Source organism: Camelus bactrianus, chromosome 21 (genome assembly GCF_048773025.1).
Source record: "Camelus bactrianus isolate YW-2024 breed Bactrian camel chromosome 21, ASM4877302v1, whole genome shotgun sequence".
Classification (NCBI taxonomy): Eukaryota; Metazoa; Chordata; class Mammalia; order Artiodactyla; family Camelidae; genus Camelus; species Camelus bactrianus.
In genome coordinates this window covers 21,025,655-21,043,046 of record NC_133559.1, presented here as the reverse complement: position 1 = coordinate 21,043,046, position 17,392 = coordinate 21,025,655, and the positions used below count along the sequence as shown (strand labels likewise).

General features: G+C 37.3%; 1 protein-coding gene across 1 annotated transcript in view; it reads right to left on the bottom strand.

Moving 5' to 3' along the window:
- KLHL20 (kelch like family member 20) overlaps positions 1–17,392 on the bottom strand; it is a 36,791-nt gene that overhangs the window by 1,603 nt on the left and 17,796 nt on the right. Inside the window, exons 4-11 of the mRNA XM_074349816.1 lie at positions 14,319–14,477; positions 13,717–13,811; positions 11,319–11,434; positions 8,241–8,424; positions 6,294–6,437; positions 4,915–5,048; positions 3,807–4,015; positions 2,186–2,292 (exon numbers count right to left, since the gene is read on the bottom strand). Of these exons, the coding sequence (XP_074205917.1) occupies positions 2,186–2,292; positions 3,807–4,015; positions 4,915–5,048; positions 6,294–6,437; positions 8,241–8,424; positions 11,319–11,434; positions 13,717–13,811; positions 14,319–14,477 (1,148 nt within the window). The remainder of the gene's footprint in view (positions 1–2,185; positions 2,293–3,806; positions 4,016–4,914; positions 5,049–6,293; positions 6,438–8,240; positions 8,425–11,318; positions 11,435–13,716; positions 13,812–14,318; positions 14,478–17,392) is intronic.

The following is a 17,392-nucleotide window of genomic DNA, read 5'->3' as shown; positions in this document are numbered from 1 at the left end:
TAATGTAGAGGTTAATAAACACATTTCTATGTTTTATATCACAACTAATATTTTTAGGGTCATATGTCTCTTCCAAAGAGTAGGAGCTGGAATTGAGCACTGGCAAGTAGCAGAATTATTTCAGACACTGACTGAAATGCTCTGACTTCTAGGATACTGTTTTAAGAGAGCACCATATCCATTGTTTGCATTATAACTTTGTAACTCTATTCATAGACTGACTACTAACAATTATACAGAATCACATTTTCTATATTTTTGTATCTAATTTTGACCCTGGCTATAATTTCCCACATTTTCCCTTTGCCTAATTATTAATTTTTATCCTTTTGTTTTGTATGTACTCTTAGAAGCCTTCTCAAACCATTTATGGAACAAAACTGGACATGATTAAATAAAGTCATCATCTAGTTTGTGACATGTGAACAGGATCATCTTCAAAATTAACGATTTCCATGGAAAAGAATATAAGATCCTCTGTCAGCTGTAAGGTGTGATTTTAAATTGGCTTTAAATCTGGACTATGTAACTACAAAAATTTAGATAGTAATCTCTCAACAGATGATCCTTAAGAATTTCAAGAATATGACTTAGTCAAATATTATGAACATATATTAGTAATAGTTACTAAGAAACAAGTCCGTACATAGGATCATAGCCATTAATTGGCAGAAATAAATTTGGCTGTGTTCCCAAATTATGCTTACCCAAATTCCTACTGAAAATAGAAGGCTGTATATGGAAGGACACATTCCACAAGTGAAAGGCTCCTAGTCATGGAAACTGCCATTCTCTCTCCTCCCTCTGTTAGGTTTTGCTAAAATGTTACCTTTTCAGTGAGGCCTTCCTGAGCCACCTTTTAACATGGACACTCCTCCCTGGACTCCCCACCTCTCTGCTCTTCGCCACAGCACTGCCACCTCGTGTGGCACTGTTTATCCCTCATTGTAATGTCAGCTCCAGGAGGCCAGGGGATTTTGCTTTGTTCACTTTTGTATCCCTAGGGTCTAGAACACTCAGTAATATCTTTACTTTATGAACAAGGTTGTGAAAATGTGATGCAGAAGCAAAATGTGCTATAGGGTCATTAGTTTGCCTTTAGTATTGGTGACCGCTGAGCCATACAGAGCACAAGAAACATACAGAATCCAAAGAATGTCATTTTGATATCTATCAAAGTTGTGGCTTTCTCAGAGATGAAGACTATAAAAAGAACCCAGGAAATTCATTAGCTGAATCTTCTCTAGACCAATGGAAAAAAAAAAATCTGGGTGGGTAGTTACAGGCTCAAAATTGGAAAATGTATACTTAGAATGCAGTGGGAATGGACTATGGGACTGCCCCTTTTGGAACAGTGACTATAAAACAGAGAAAAATGAAAAAAACTTTCAGAATGTTTGTCTGCTGCCTCAGATGTCCTGTCCAGACTGGTATCTGTGGTTAATGTACAGCCTCAGCCACTGCAATGGTTGCCCTAGACTTGTTTAGGCAAATAAGCTGAACTTACTGAGAAAGGAACCTATAAATGCTTGGAAGGTAAAACTGTTTTCTTAGAAAGCTAGTATTTAGAATAGATATTAGTTAGCACAGGTGTAAGGTCCCTCAAACCCATGGTGTAAATATTTTATATTAATTTTGAGAATTAATTATATAGTTGACATTTTTAAGTTCTTCTAGTGTTTAAGAGAATGGCATATTAGAGCATCTATCAGATTAGTTTGTGAATCAAGTATAAAATGTGTGATTAAGCAAAGATTTAGACTGAAGATTTTAAGTTGAAAAGTTTAAGAGAATTTTGCTAAATTTGTAAAAGTTTTTGAATATTTAAAATACATGCAAGAGTCACCTGATTTATGTGTATTTACAAGAACTAAAGTACTTAGGGATGATATGTTAGACAATGAAGGATTTAAAAGCAAAGTAAAGAATTTTTTTTTATGTTTTTGCTATTTCTAATTATAAAACTGGACAGTTACCAAAGAGAAGAATTTTGTAAGATGCCAGACACTTTAGAGCAATGAAGTCAAAATAAACCATCAAATATGGTAACTCTGAACCTTTTTCAAAGTACTCCAAGAAGTAGTTCCATGTACTGACCATCCTGAATTTGACGGTCACAGACTGTCTCCAGCCCATGACTTTCTAGGCAGCAGTGAGGTGATGTGCAACATAGCTTAAAGGTTACCTCCATGTATTGGCATCAGGATCAAAAACTTCAATGGTCTTCAAGTATGTTGTGCCGTCAAAACCTCCCACAGCCATTAGCTGTCCATTCACTACTGCTAGGCCAACCTACGGGACCAAAACACAGTGGCTGCTGAAGAAACTAGAGAATCACTAGGAAAATTTAGACAGTTTCTAGATAAATCTCTTTAATAAAAGATAATTCTTTATGGCCTTACATGCTGGTTTATTTGAACACAGGGGAAAAGTAATCACAAAAATCTAATTATGGGAGCTACACTGCTCTCAGTTCTTTAGGTATTTGCCTGTTACTATGTTATTCAGGCCCTCCAGAAAGCCACACCAGCCCGTGTTGTAGCCTCACCTCCTAATGCACTCTGTGCAGCAGTAATACTGGATTGCTAGACCAAACAGAAAATACCAAACATTTTTTAATACCTCCATACTTTTGTACTTGTTGTTCCCTGGCTGGTGTTTTCCTTCCCTCTTCTAGAAAACCTTATTCTTCATTCATGGTCTAGCTTACCTGTGACTTACTCTGGTAAGTGTCTTCACAGTTCCAAAAGCATTAAGCATAACTCGCCCATGTTCTCCTACAATGCACATGCCAATAGTGTACAATTTGTTTTCTCTAGTAAGCTGTAAACACTTCAATTTCTTCCACTAAACTGGGGGCTTCTTGAGGAGCAGAATCAAGTCATAGTAATTTTTGCTTTCGCAGCACACAGTAAGCACTTAATAAATATTTGCTAAATGTGTGAAAATACAATCAACACAATGTAGCTGTGAAAACAACAGGAATGTGACAGACAAGCTGTTCGTTCCCAGTAGAAAAGAACCTCAGGCATGTGAATGCTTTGACTTGCTGATGCCTACTGGCGGTGGTCCCTGATCTGCGCAAACCAGAATTCACTCCCTTTTATCCTCAGACTATGGAGTCTTTGGCTGAAGCTGGGTTCTCCCACCTGTTATCCTATGTTGATGGGCTCCTGATAGGATCAGTGGGTTATGGGTTACTTTTCACTCTGAGCCAAATGTCCCAGGACGCATAAATTCTATACTCTGCCCAGGAAGTTTCCTGTAGTCATGGGTCAGTCGTGGTCTAGAACATGACATAGGGCAGCCTGATCTGGCCTATACAATAGATGGCATAGACTCAAACCAGTTTGGGGAGTTTGGTGGTGGAGCCAGATGTGTCTCTGCCTAAACATTTGTACTGGTGTGCCAACTACCTAGAAACATCAGGTAGGAACACTTAGCTCTAACAGATATGGCTGGATGCATGTATCTATGAGATACCAATGAGTACGAATGAGGTTAGGTAACGAAGTAGATAAGACAGGGAGAGGCTTTTCAGAGGAGGAACTGATTACAAGATAAATCATAAAAAGTCATTCTCTAATTAAAGATGTGATTGGATATAGGATATTTAACTACTTGAGGTAACAGTAATTAAGAGAAATTAACTTTTTTTCCCAGTACAAAAGTAGCAGGGGTTGTTTTACCTACACAGTGCATCTCCTTACTGTCCCAATGTTTTGTACTTTACGGGTCAGAGTCTCCTTGTGCTCATCCCTCCCTTGGTGCTTGTTTCGCCAAGTCTTCAGCAGCTGGGCACTTACCCCACTACGGCGGGACGTCATAGCAACCACCGGAGACCACTGGTTGGTCCTGGGGTTGTACCTCTCAGCACTGCTGAGCTCTGTGGTGTCATCTCTGCCCCCCACGGCATAGATCATGTCCTGATACACTGCACAGCCTAGGTGTTTCCTCCGGGTTCCCATTGGGGCTATGGTGTGCCATCTGTTTTCCTGAGGATTGTAGCGCTCCACTGCAGGGAAAAGAAAAGCCAGTGAGTGACCGTTCAATCATTCCCTCTCACCTCTAGTTTTCTTCATAGCCACTTTGCTTTGTGATAACATATATTTTCAATAAGCTATCTGATTTTTGCTTCAGAGGACTTATCTACCTTTGGACAATACCACTATACTCTTCATCAGGGACTGGCTTCTTTTAGGAATGGTTGCTGGAAAGGGCACGTGTTGGAGTCGAGGTACCTGGTTCTAGTTCTGGCTACATGACTCATTAGCTGGGCCACTCATGGCCTCACTCTCCTTATCTTTAAATGAAAGGATCAGACCATATGATCTGTCAGCACCATTCCTTACTAATAGTTTATTGTCATAATCAGACAACCTCGGTATTCCTGTACTCTACTGCCTATATTCCTACTGTGTTCTGAGCCACTGGAAAGAAGATGTGTAACAATGAATCTGATATGAGTGTCACAATGACAATATTCTCAGGCAAAAATATCCATTATTTCTAAATAGAAACAACTAACACATAATCCAGTTTATAGCTACAAGTTTTTATTTATTTTTAGATTATAATATAGAGGGGGTTTTTTGGTTTGTTTTTGAGGAGATATGGTTGGGGGGAGAAAAATAATCATATTAAGAAAATAATTTAAAAAATGCATTATAAATTCCCAGCAACTTGCAAAGCAAAGGGAGAAAAAAGAGAAAGAAATACTTTGGGACTATACTAGCAGACTACGGCTGCAGAAGGAGCTGGGGAAGAGCTGAGAGGTGTACTCCCCTAAAGTGGGAAATCATTTTTCTTAATTAATTATAAGATAACCTGGACTTTTTATAATTTCATAGAGGAACTCTCCTAAGGAAAACATGCTGCTTTGGGGGAACCAGACTGACATTGGAAGGGACTAACCTGTGTTGAGTGGAGATGTCCCATCAGAGCCACCCACAGCATATAGGAACCCTCCTAACACAGCCACGGCCACGCCTAGTCTTCTGGTACTCATAGAAGCCACTCGAGTCCACTTGTTCTCCTTTGGATCATACCTGCAGGGAGAGTAACCAAAGACTGCATGCTTTTTTTTTTTTTTTAATTAAGTGACGCCTTTTCTGTAAGGTATGAAATCATGCTAAACATATGCTAGATACATAGACTTGTTATGGTCAGATGCACAGTGAGAATCTAACATGTTTTACTTAGTTATTAAGAAAAAAAAGTCTTCAATGTTTAAAAAAAAAAGAAATAAAAAAAAGTCTTAGAACTTGTGCCTTAGTTATTAAGCTATTTTCTATACTCTGACTTAAGACGCTGGGGCTAGAACTCTGAACACTGCATTTTTCCTCTGCCAAGGCGAGATTATAAATTTATGCTGTTGCTGCTATTATCTTCCCAGAATCCTCTTGCATAGAGTTTTATTCTCTCCCTCTTTTCTTTTAATGGAGGTTCTGGGGACTGAACCCAGGACCTTGTGCATGCTAAGCATGCACTCTACCACTGAGCTATTCCTCCTCCCTCCACTCCCCCAACCAGCCGCATAAAATTTTGAAAGTGAGGAAGTAAGTTTCTTGATAGACAGATAAAAGGGAACTGGCATTGCCTTTAAGAGTTACCTGCAACTTTATCTCTATTTAAGAGAGTTAAGTGCTTCAGCTTAAATATGGTAACCTAACTAGTAAATGCTATTTCAAAAATTCATTTCTTTTTAAGAAGTGATGATGAAGTATAGTGTGTTCTTGCCAGTAATCATAGCACATAAGACTCCAAAATCTAATCTCTAAGATAGAAAACTAATGGGGCAAGAAATTAAGAACAAAATCTATTTCACCAAAATTAACTGATTTATAAATCCCACCAAGATTTCCCTAAGTTCACTTCAAGAACCGATAAGAATCCATATTCAAAATACTTTGGAGTCTTTATAAGATGTGCTAGACAAAGTATTATTACTTTAATCATTTTTCTGGAGGAAGTCTCGGCAAAGTCATTCCAAGTACTGGGGAAAAAAATCAGAACATATTTTAGACATGGTATGCTTGATATCATATATAAAATATAGTTTAAAATATGATCCCAATGCTTCAATGTTAGGCTCAATCAGTGTAACACATAATTTAAAAAAACTGGTTACATTGGTCATCTTCCTAGACTTTAAGGTTAACTGGAAACTATTTCCTTAAAGCTCATGGGAAATCTACTAAATAGTGAATCCCCTTGTGCCCTTGAATTGTTTCTTTTAAAGAGCCCTCTGTATTCGTGTAAATAAAAAAATTTGAAAATGACAAAAAAATCACCTCTCAACAATGTTGAGGCAAGACACACCATCCTGGCCACCCACAGCATAGAGAAAGCCTCCAAGCACCGCCACACCAACACTTGTCCTGCAGGTGCTTGTAGGAGCCACGTCACTGCTCCATTGGTTTGTTTTGGGGTCATACCTGCAAAGAACACGTCAGGAACAGAGTTTATATTACACAAAGAAAGTCTGGTTATGTTTACATATTCAATGAGATATAATACCAACATAGTCTTTCTCTAAATATTACCTGATTAATAACATGAAACTCTAATTTATGTTTTTATTTTTTGAAATTGTTTTACTTAAACAAGTTATATATGAATATATTTTCTTAAAAAATTTTTTTCCAGGATGTTATAGATAAAGCTAAAGTTCCCTTTGAGTTCCACCCAATTTCTGGTCTCTTCCCATTTTGATTTGGTGTATATCCTTCAAGGCTTTTCAGTAAAATACTTTTAAATAGATATCTATCCACATATATATTTCTTTATATTTTAAGCATGCTTTCTTTGCATAAATAATGCCATACATTAGGCATTGCTTCTTCACTCAAATACTTTTTTAAAAATTTTTTTGGTGGGGGGCAATAGGTTTGTTTGTTTGTTTAGAGGAGGTACTGGGGATTGAACCCAGGACCTCTTGCATGCTAAGCATGTGCTCTTACACTGAGCTATTCCCTCCCCCTCACTCAACATATTTCTGAGATCTGTTCATGATAATAGATATAGCTCTAGATTTTTCCTTTGAACTACTTCATTATAGTGCATGTGTCATATATTATTTAAATCATATTCTTATTGATATTATCCTTAAGTTGTTTCTGACATTTTGTTATTAAAAACAATGATTACCCTTATATATTTCTCCTTGTGCAAATGGATGATGAGAAGCAGAATCATGAGGCATAGGGTATATTCATTTTTAATTTTAAAAACTACTATCAAATTGCTCTTTTTGTATCTTTATCCATTTTGTTTTTAATTTCATTAATTTTTTTTCCATTTAATTTCTTTCTTTCTATTTTCTTTGCTTTTTTCCCCATCTTTCTTATTTTCAAATGAATGCAGATAAGTTATAATATATATGTTTGCCTGTGACTACTACTTTAGTTACATTCCACACATTTTGCTACATATGGTCTCAACTGTTACTAAGTTGTAAATATTTAATCATTTCCACTTTTATTTATTTAACTCATCAACTTGTTTTTAGTGTGTGTGTGTGTGTGTGTGTGTGTGTGTGTTTTTAAACTTCTATGGAGTTGATCCCTCTGTTTTTTCTTTCTTTTCAGCTACACAATCTATATCTCTAGATCTTGATATACTTCAGGGCTTCATGTTTGGGAAGTGTCAAGAATTACTGTAAATCAACACAGCTGAATGAAAAAGGGTGTGTGAGAGCAAGAAGCTAGAAGTCATTAAAAAATCAATTACTGTAGGTTTCCAGTGTGCCAGGCTTTGTGACAGATATGGGAAAAGACATTTCAACAAACAATTATAGTCAATGTGGTAGGTACAAGTCTGTTCAAAATATTTATGAAAGATCAGAGGAAGAAGTAACTAACTTATTTTTACAGTGCCAGGGAAGGCTTTATATAGAAAGTAACATTTGAATCTTGAAGTGATATTCCTATTCTGGGGGAAGAAGGAACAGTATGCAGGCAAAGAGGCATGAAAGAGGATAGCATGTCCGAGGGACTAGAAGCAGTTTGGAGGGTCTGCACTAGCATGTTTAGGGAACAGTGGTGTGCCAGGTGAGAAAGACTGGGAAAACAGGCAGAGGTCGGATCATAAAGGACTTGTACGTCACACTAAGTGGTCTAGGCTGCCAACTAGTGCCGCAGACACGATATAAAGCAACAAGCCACATCTGCTTCTACTTAACATCTCAAACAAAACAAGATGAATGGTAGAGAGAAAGATGTCCAGTTGTCCTTACTTACCTTTCAACACTGTTGAGATAAGAGGACCCGTCATGGCCCCCCACTGCATATAAGAGGTCGTCAAGCACACTGACCCCGACTCCACATCGCCTTTTGCTCATTGAAGCTACCATTCGCCACTCGTTGGTCTGTGGATCGTATCGTTCAACACTGGAAATGGCATCTCCACTGCACCAGCCACCAACTGGGGAAGTAACAGAAACGGTCAGGAGAATACCTGTCCTAAAGTATAGAATGTATCACTCACTGCTAATCTTTAAATTGTGACCTAATTCTTTGACTTACCAAATGCCTCTGGAAGCAGGTTAAAAACATGTTATGATTTTTACTTACTCCACTGGGATTGCTGTATCTTCAGTTTTCTAAGTAAGTTAGTATTAGGTCATTTCACAGAGGAGGGCAAGGACACCAAATCAGGTTGGGAGGGAATGTGGCATTTAATGGAGACAACATTGCATTTAGTTAGAAAACTAGGACTTGACTGTTGCCTCTACTAAGCTATGTAACCTTGGGGAAATCCTGCAAACTACCTTATTTATTAAGAAAAAACAATTTAAAAGTGACATTTAAGATCAGAAGACATTTTGAAGAAATCACATTTTTCATAAGGAATACTCAGAACAACAGGTTCAAACTGAGCTCCATAAAGGCTCTGAGTGCTCCCTGAAAAAAATGTAATTGTAGCAGATAAATTTAGTTTGTTATTCTTTAAAACCATTTCTATTTTAATCTAAAATAAGAGCTAGATTCTGGAGCTTAGAAAGTGAAGACTAAGGATATCGTAACCTCAAAACATTTGCAAACTAATGGCTTCTAGGGGGTCTCCTGAGCCAGACTAAAATGGGAATCAAGTTTCTAACCTTCTAGACGGATCTGAAAACTCAATTCCTTGTTTCAAATCTCAATGTGCTGCATACATTTTATTTTATTGTGGTTTCATTTAAATTAGGATATTCAATGAATACTAAATCACAGTAAGTTTTGTACATATTAATTTCCTTAACTTTGAATTCTGTTCTGGATGTATGCCAGGAGTTTCAGTACCAGAGAAACATCTTCCAAAATAAAGTTTGCCTGCAAATCTGACAGTTATAAGCACTTGAGACAAATCAAATAGCCTAATCATTAACCCTCAGGCACAGTCTTATAAAGGAAGCCACTAAGTTCAGCTTTTTATTGGATTACATGGCTCCAAATCAATTTAATATCACTTCATAAACTGTTCTTCCATACTAAAAAAGAAAAAAATAGGCCATTAGGAAATCAAATTTAAATCTTTCCTGTGAACTGGGGAAACAAGAAAAGGAAGGGGTTGTTCAATTCCACTGCCTCATGGCAATTTTCTGTGCATTATGATTTCCAAGGCAGCAGGTGTTGGCATTACTGGGACAGAATTATCTAAGTTATTATTATAAGCAGAGTATACTGTACTTAGCGAAATAAGGTGTACACACAGTTTTTGCTGCGGGAACTCTCAATTTGTGTTAAAATGGTGTACTTAAGGAAAAATACTGCTAAAAGAGGGACATACAGTTTTATATGTGTGAGATGTTAACTCTAAAAAGAATTACTTCAAAGGCAGATTGGTCAAAAAGTGTTACCTTAAAATAGGCAACTTTCATAAAGTATCTGGAATAAGGATCACTGAGCTGTGAACACACACAAAAAATCCCAAACAAAATAGAAATACAGAATTGAGAAGCATCAAGAAGCCTAATGGAAAACAAGAGTACAAGCCGGAAGACATCAGTGGGAGTAAAGTGCTCCCGAGTGAAAAACTACTGCTGTTATAAGCTGGCTCTGAGGCTTCCAGGATGAAGAAAGGAAGACTCATTTCACCAAATAAGTGAGAACTGGTAATTTGGCATTTCAGATAATGAAAACAAAATTGCAATAAACAAAGCAAAATGAGAATTAAGTTTTAAGTAGAGACAGATGTGTCAAGATCTAAAATAATGTCAGTGGAACAGTATCACTCAAGAATGGGGTTCAGATCTGGACAGCACAAAAAGACTGCGAAAGCAGGGAAAACCAAAACCAGTTGTAAAGGAAAAGACCTAATAGCTTTTCTCTACAAGTGAAAATGAAAACTTTAGTGTAAAAGAGGTGACAGATGATTTAACTTTTCTTCTTTATGTATTTCTGTGCTAATATTTCTATACTGCATGTGTATTCACTTCTATAATCAGAAAAACAAAAAGTGTTATTTAAAAATAGGTTATCTTTCATATACAAAGTGACATTAGTAATCCATTATTGCTTTCTAATTTTCTTTTTCCATTAACCATGATGGGTCCTCCACATGAGGACTTAGCAAGAAGATGAGAAGATGGCAGTCTTTGAAGAAGGAGGAAGCGGGCCCTCACCCACCGAAATCTTCTGGCACCTTGATCTTGGACTTCCCAGCCTCCTGAACTGTGAGAAATAAATTTGTTGTTTATAAGCCATCCAGTCTATGGCTTTCTGTTGTAGCAGCCTGAAGGGACTAAGGTAGACCTAGTGAGAAGTTTTACCAAATAGAAAGTTGTCATTCAAGTGACTAAGGGAACTGAATTTACATGGACAGAAGTGAAACATCTGAGATTCAAAGTTCTCAGAGATGCAGGGGCAGAGAGTGGGAGCAAAATGACATAGCAGGCTGTCTTGGGCTGATAGCTAGCTCAGCAGAGCTAGGACAGAGTGGAACTGTCTAACGTAAGATAATGTTTTTTGACAGTTCTGTGTAATTATGAGGTGACGTGCACGTTGGAATATAAATTAATGCATATGATCCATTTAAAAAAATTTTTATTAGTCCTCATGCATGCTAAGCACGTGCGCTACCACAGAGCTATACTTCCCCCATATGATTCATTTTAACAAAACGTCCACTGCATGACATTATTAGATTTATATAAAAATACAGCATTCTTTTGGAGAGAACCTGTGTTGGATCATGAGTTAAGAGTCAAGATACACAATAGGTTATTATGTATTTCTTATGACAGTGGACATCCCAACTGTCCAAAGGACTATTCAAATGACAGTTCCTCATGTGGGGAAATACTCAGTTTAGTCACAGTATATTAAGATCCAAACCTGCAAAGAGTACTTCTCCACATCGGATAGGTTTCCGTGGTCTTGTCCTTGGTCCTTGCATTAGTGGTCGTTCTTGAGGCAACAGGAGATAGTTTTTAGCCTCATCTACCAAATCTCTGTGGAAAAAATTCTGCCTTTATTCCAAATGTTTAAACAATATTGTTAGTTGAATCCCAATATGGTTTAGGTAAATGTGTCAGATGGCAAGGCGAGCAAGCATAAATCAAACCAAACCATGAATACCAGCCAACATGAGAAAGGTCACAAACAGAGCGATGACGGCAGTGACACCATGAGTTGTAAAGTGATTGGTGTTTCCATCATCACTTCATATCTTAGTGCAAATTTAGTCTAAAACTCAACATGTTTGAGGCTAATAATAACTTATGGGAAACTAAAAGTTACAATTTAATTACCAGCCTGCATAGTTACTGCTTTCTAAAGAATGTTATTAGATTCTGCAGGACACTGGCAAAGGAGCACAACAGCCATGGCACTAGATATTCGCTGGATTAATTTAAGTAGTAAAATAGGTAAAAAATTGGATTGCTGAAATGAAACTACTGTCATTTAATATTAATTTGCCATCTGGTATTGTATGAATGGTTTACTCTCAACAAGTCTATTGAGGATGAACATAGTTTTTTTTTTTCCCTGTTAACGTGCTTTATGAAAAGAACATAGTAATTACATTTGTTCAAACTATTTATGTACTTATTTCACTTGAGTCCTTTGAGTGATTTAGTGTTCGACAAGTGCAAATTCAGGCTGTTGCTCTGTTCGTTCTCAGCTCTGAAAGTGTTTCCTAAACTATGCTACATTTTCCTTTCTCTAGTTATTTTATGTTACAACGAGTAATTTATTCCTGCTGCACCAGTCCCAGGCATGACCCAAAAATGTACTTCCAGTACATGGCTTTGGTAAGGCCCCTTCTGAGTTTATTTATGCTAAAAACAAAAACAAACAAACCCCCCCCAAAAAACCCAAGCTGATGACCAATAACCTTCCCTAGCCTCCTCAGCTGAAAATAAAGACTGTGATCTCCTAATAGCTATTTTTACATCAAGTTATTCGGGGGTTCCTAGAAAGAGTGCTCTAGAGTTGACTTAGCGGCTAGCATAGAACTAACAGTAACCACAGAACAAGGGCTTTATACACGTTACCTCCAGTGACCGCCGCCACAGCCTAGGGAACAGGCATCGTCACTATCCCTGTTTTAGGGATGAAAGCACTGTACCAGAGAAAGGGTCAAGTAATCTGACTAAGGCCACACAGCTGGTAAATAATAGGGCAGGATATCAGGGAGGGGCTTCTTTTAAAAGTGACTTTGAAAGTATCTTTACTTTCTGTGTTGGAATCAGTATAATCTGACTTACACTTTATAGGGGAAGAGCACCTCTGTTATTGTTTCTTCAGATTTCAGCATCCGTATGTGGTTTCCTTTCTGCTGTTATAAATATTTGGGGGACTTAATTGGCATTTGTCTTTTAAGATAAACATCTAAAACCCCCTCTAACATCTCCTGTTAAAGGAACCGGCTTCAGATCCTGGAGGAAATGGGAATGACTGTATACGCCCTCCATCTGTTCTAGGGATTCCTGACTCTAGAATCAGTCTCTTCAGTCACTGAGAGCCAAAGGCTGGTGTAGTTTAAGAAGTCTGAGTAGTGACTTGCTCTTTGGAGCTCTTATATATGGAACATGCTGGGGGAAAATGGTTAAAAACACCACATGGTTTCAGATTTGAACCTAAATCTTAAAAATCTGTCAAACTGGGATAAATAGTTTATTAAATTTTGTATATATTACAGAGAGAGCCCAATAAAAAAGTCATTCTGTTAGTTTGCTTTGTAAACGCATTTAGAGTTTCTTCCAATCAAAACAATATTATAAAACTGCTTCATGAAGCTCTAGTGGAAATCTTTCCCACAGCTCCTTCAGGAGTGGGGTAGACCTTTAACTCTGTCCAGTCTCAGAGAGCAAGGCTGGTCCTATCCCCGAACTAGGCACACGGGATGGAATGAAAAAGTGCTCCTGACATACTTTTTGATAGAATCAACAGCACTATTTAACTTATTTCAAGAAAACATGTACTGGCATAGAACTGCCTCTTCAAGTTCAACCCTGCATTAAAATCTTAGAAATCTACCTCTTTATTGCCACTTCCACACCAGTAAACACCATACATTAAAAAAAAACTAATGGAATGGAATACTGGAAGTTCAGTCCTCTCTTCTTCCATCTCCTTGTGACCCTACTAGCCCAGGAGAAAAACCTATTAAATACTGCCTTGATCTCAGCACTAAAAAAAACAATATTTGGGAACAATATAAAAAAGGAAACTAGGAGGAAACAGGCATGTTTGGCTGTTGATTTTTTCCACCCAGGGCCACTCATACCTGCATTCTTCATCACTTTTGATGAGGGGGTCAGAGCCTACAGTGCCCACCAGGAACTTGGGACTCAGCAAAGGCAGACGAACATGCTGCAGCACCTGTGAGACAGCAAACATGATTAAAGGCACACACTCCCATCTACAAGATATTTAAGAGGATACATAACCCATGCTCCCCTATTATATTCCCAATTGTTCTGAGATCTAATTGAATTAATGAATTGATCTAACTAATAAAAAATGAAGGTGGGAAGGCATAAATACTAAACTAAATTAAAATTTATTCTAACCACCAATTCAGTAATTAGAATAATCAGAAAATTGAAAGCACACTAACATCACTTTAGAATGCTACTTTATGCTTTCCACAATATGTTGTAAATTCTTCTATAATTAATTTCTATGATTGGACTCTCATTAGCAATCCAGAAGAATATCCTATTAAGTTGCTAAGGACTATAGTCATAATAAGAACATTAAACATTTCATTAAGTGACCACTTATGATCCACTTAAGGACAGTGATAATTGTTTCTTTTTTGCAAGTCAAATACATATTATTTCATGCAACAAAAAGCAGTTACTTCGAGAAGCATTTCCATCATACCTGGGGTAATTGAGGACGTCTTTCTTGAATACTGTATTTCACCCAGGCCATCACTGCATTGAACACCTGTTCTTCACTGCGAACGTTTAGTTCATCACTAGATATTATATCAATGAGTTGATTGGCTGGAAGCAACATGAACTCTTCACTTTCCATCACCTGTTCGAAGTTAGGTCAGAACAAAAGAAAAAACCCCTGTGATCAGATTTGACTCACTGTTTCAATATTTTTCTTCAGGGTTGTAGGGAAAAGCTCTATTCCACGATGGAGCTGAAGTTCAACATAGTACCAGAGGACAAGAAAAGTATAAAAAGAAAGCAAGGACAGGTGGAGCACAGAGGACTATCAGGACCATGAAGCTACCTTGTACAACACTACAATGGGGGGTATGTTATTACACATTGGTCAAAACTCATAGAGTGTACAATACCAAGGGTGAACCCTAATGTAAATCATGGATTCTGGGTGATAACATGTCAATGTAAATTCATTAGTTGCAACAAATGTACTTTTCTGGTACAGGATGTTTACGTTGAGAGAGGTTATATGTGTGGAGACAGGGTATAGGGGAATGGCACTTTCTGCTCAGTTTTGCTGTGAACCTAAAACTGTTCTAAAAAAGGAAGTTTATTAACTTTTTTAAAAAGGAAACAAAGGAGAAAACAGAGGACAATTTAAATTTAGGAAAAATAATAATTTATGATTCACGTAATTTAAGAAAAGCGATACTTTTTTCCCAAAATGAAGTATCAAAGTAAAAACTTATATTCAAAATACACTAATTGTATCAAATTATAACTCCAGAAATATAAGAGGCACATTAAAAAAATCAGGAAAAGCTTTCAGAAGAAGATTAGTTGCTGAAAGGGCAATGTCTTGGGCAGAAACACCAAGGGGCCAGTTTGAAAAAAGAATGAGGGTGTCAGCAATTCTACAAGCAAGAATTAATACAATGACAAGCGAGTCAGACCTATGAAAACCTCTGAGGACCAAACCACTCTGATATATTCATATGTGTGTGTGTGTGTGTGTGTAAAACTCCAAACACACCAATAACCTTTCTTTACCCAAATCTTAGGGCATCATCACAATGCAGATGAAATGGCAACAAAGATAGTCCCTTCTTGTGCAGTCCAGCCACAAATTCCAAAATCTCATAAATCTTGTCATCAGTATGTAAAGTGAAAAGGACAGTGCAATGCAGAGGAGGGCAACAAGTCACCGCCGCACTCTGTGGGGTTTGTCCTCTCATTCAGAAGATTGTGCTACATGTGACGTCTATTAGTGCAGGAAAGTGAGCTCTTAAGAGTTCAAACTCCCACCGTGCAACCTCTGATGCAGAAGATGTACCCTCTCAGGTCAGGGTTATTTTTCATGCTCATCGAAAAGTCAGAATATTTAGCAGGATGCAAGATAAGCCACAACAATGTAAATATCTGATTAAGATTTTTTTCCCTAACTGCAAATCTCAAAATAAAACAGTTAAGGGCCATAAAGTCAGCTGTACTTACAGCAGAAAATACCAGTGAGCATTTCAATTTTTATGGCACAAGTCTTTGTATCTTCTGACTGAGAGACTTTTTGGGATTCAGGAAACTGAATACGAAACTTTTAAATTTGAGGTGAGGTTGCTTGGCCAGGTCACTTAGCAGTTAGAATGGCTGCATTGTACTCTCTGTGGCAGGGTTGTCAGAGTTAGCAAAGAAAAATACACAGCATTCTTATGCTAAGAACCATTTGTTGTTCATCTGAAACAAACTTAACTGGGCACCCTGTGTTTTATCCGGCAGCCCTATACCGGGGGTTATAAAGTCAACAGCCAAATTGAGGGCCTAGCTCCGAGTGAAGTGTGCTGGCCTTCACGGCACGCGGAACAGCAGCCATGGCTGTACCTTACTCTCCTCTTCGCTTCTTGACACTCTGATTTCTTGACTTAGGTACAAGTATGGTACGTCTATCTTTGTGCAGTGCCGTAACATTGTCTTTGGATCTTGTCAGAGTATACATTTTTCCCTCCAATTTACTGATTATCAACCAAATATTACATAAATAGCGAGGATCACCAAGTTTAAAGTTTATGAATTAACAAGGAACTTACTGGAAACCTTAGATGCCGAGAAGACACAGACATCTGTGTGAGCAAGTATTTTCTGGCATTAAGAGCAAAGAGTAAAAATAATATTTTTAATGAACAAATTCTGGTAAAAATATCACTTCTCCTTTTTGTATCAACAAGAGAAAAATATTAATGATCTACCAGTAGGGCAAATCTAGCACTGAAGTCTGTCCTTGAACCAAACAACCAGGTTAAGAAAATAATGCTTTAAAATACCTGCTTTTAAAATAAGAGTTTGCAGGAGATCTAAATTTTAAGTCCCACACTATTATGGTAATGAGCTTACTTTTTTATTTCTTCAGATAAATATAGATGCAATTTGAAGAATGAATAAAGCTGAAAACAACAATGAATAAGGAAGGTATTCTAGATTTGTTGTAAGAGAAGTGAATGGTGAACTCAGTGCTGTTGAGTTGAAAGAAAAATTTTAAATTTATGTTTATGGGCAAGAGGAACGCTGTATGAATTAAACTAGGCTTAATAAAGCAGAAGGAAATTAGAGATTTGTTAAAAAATAATTTAAATGAGTCACAAGTGCTAAGCCCCAAATGTTGGCTTTTTTTTGCATCTATACAGAACCATTCTAGTCTGTGAACAAGGGTGAGGTTTCATCATGGGATTTCATTATATGTCAGGTTCACTTCGGAGGCAGGGTTAGAACTGCTGGGGATTCTAAACCTTCTCTATTGTTGTGAATAATCTTTAGATATGTGTACCTACCTTAGATCTAAAACACAAGCTACAGTTAAAGTGGAAAATTTTTAAAAATCAACTTTATTTATTTATTTTAAATGTCTAGTTCAGTAAGTTTTGATAAATGTATATACCCATGTAACCATGACCACAACCAACATGTAGAACATTACCATCATCCCCAAAGGTTCTAAAGCAGAGTTCTTAATCTGGGGTCCAATGACTTTGGCAAATTACTTTGGAATTCTCAGTGATGGCAAATCTT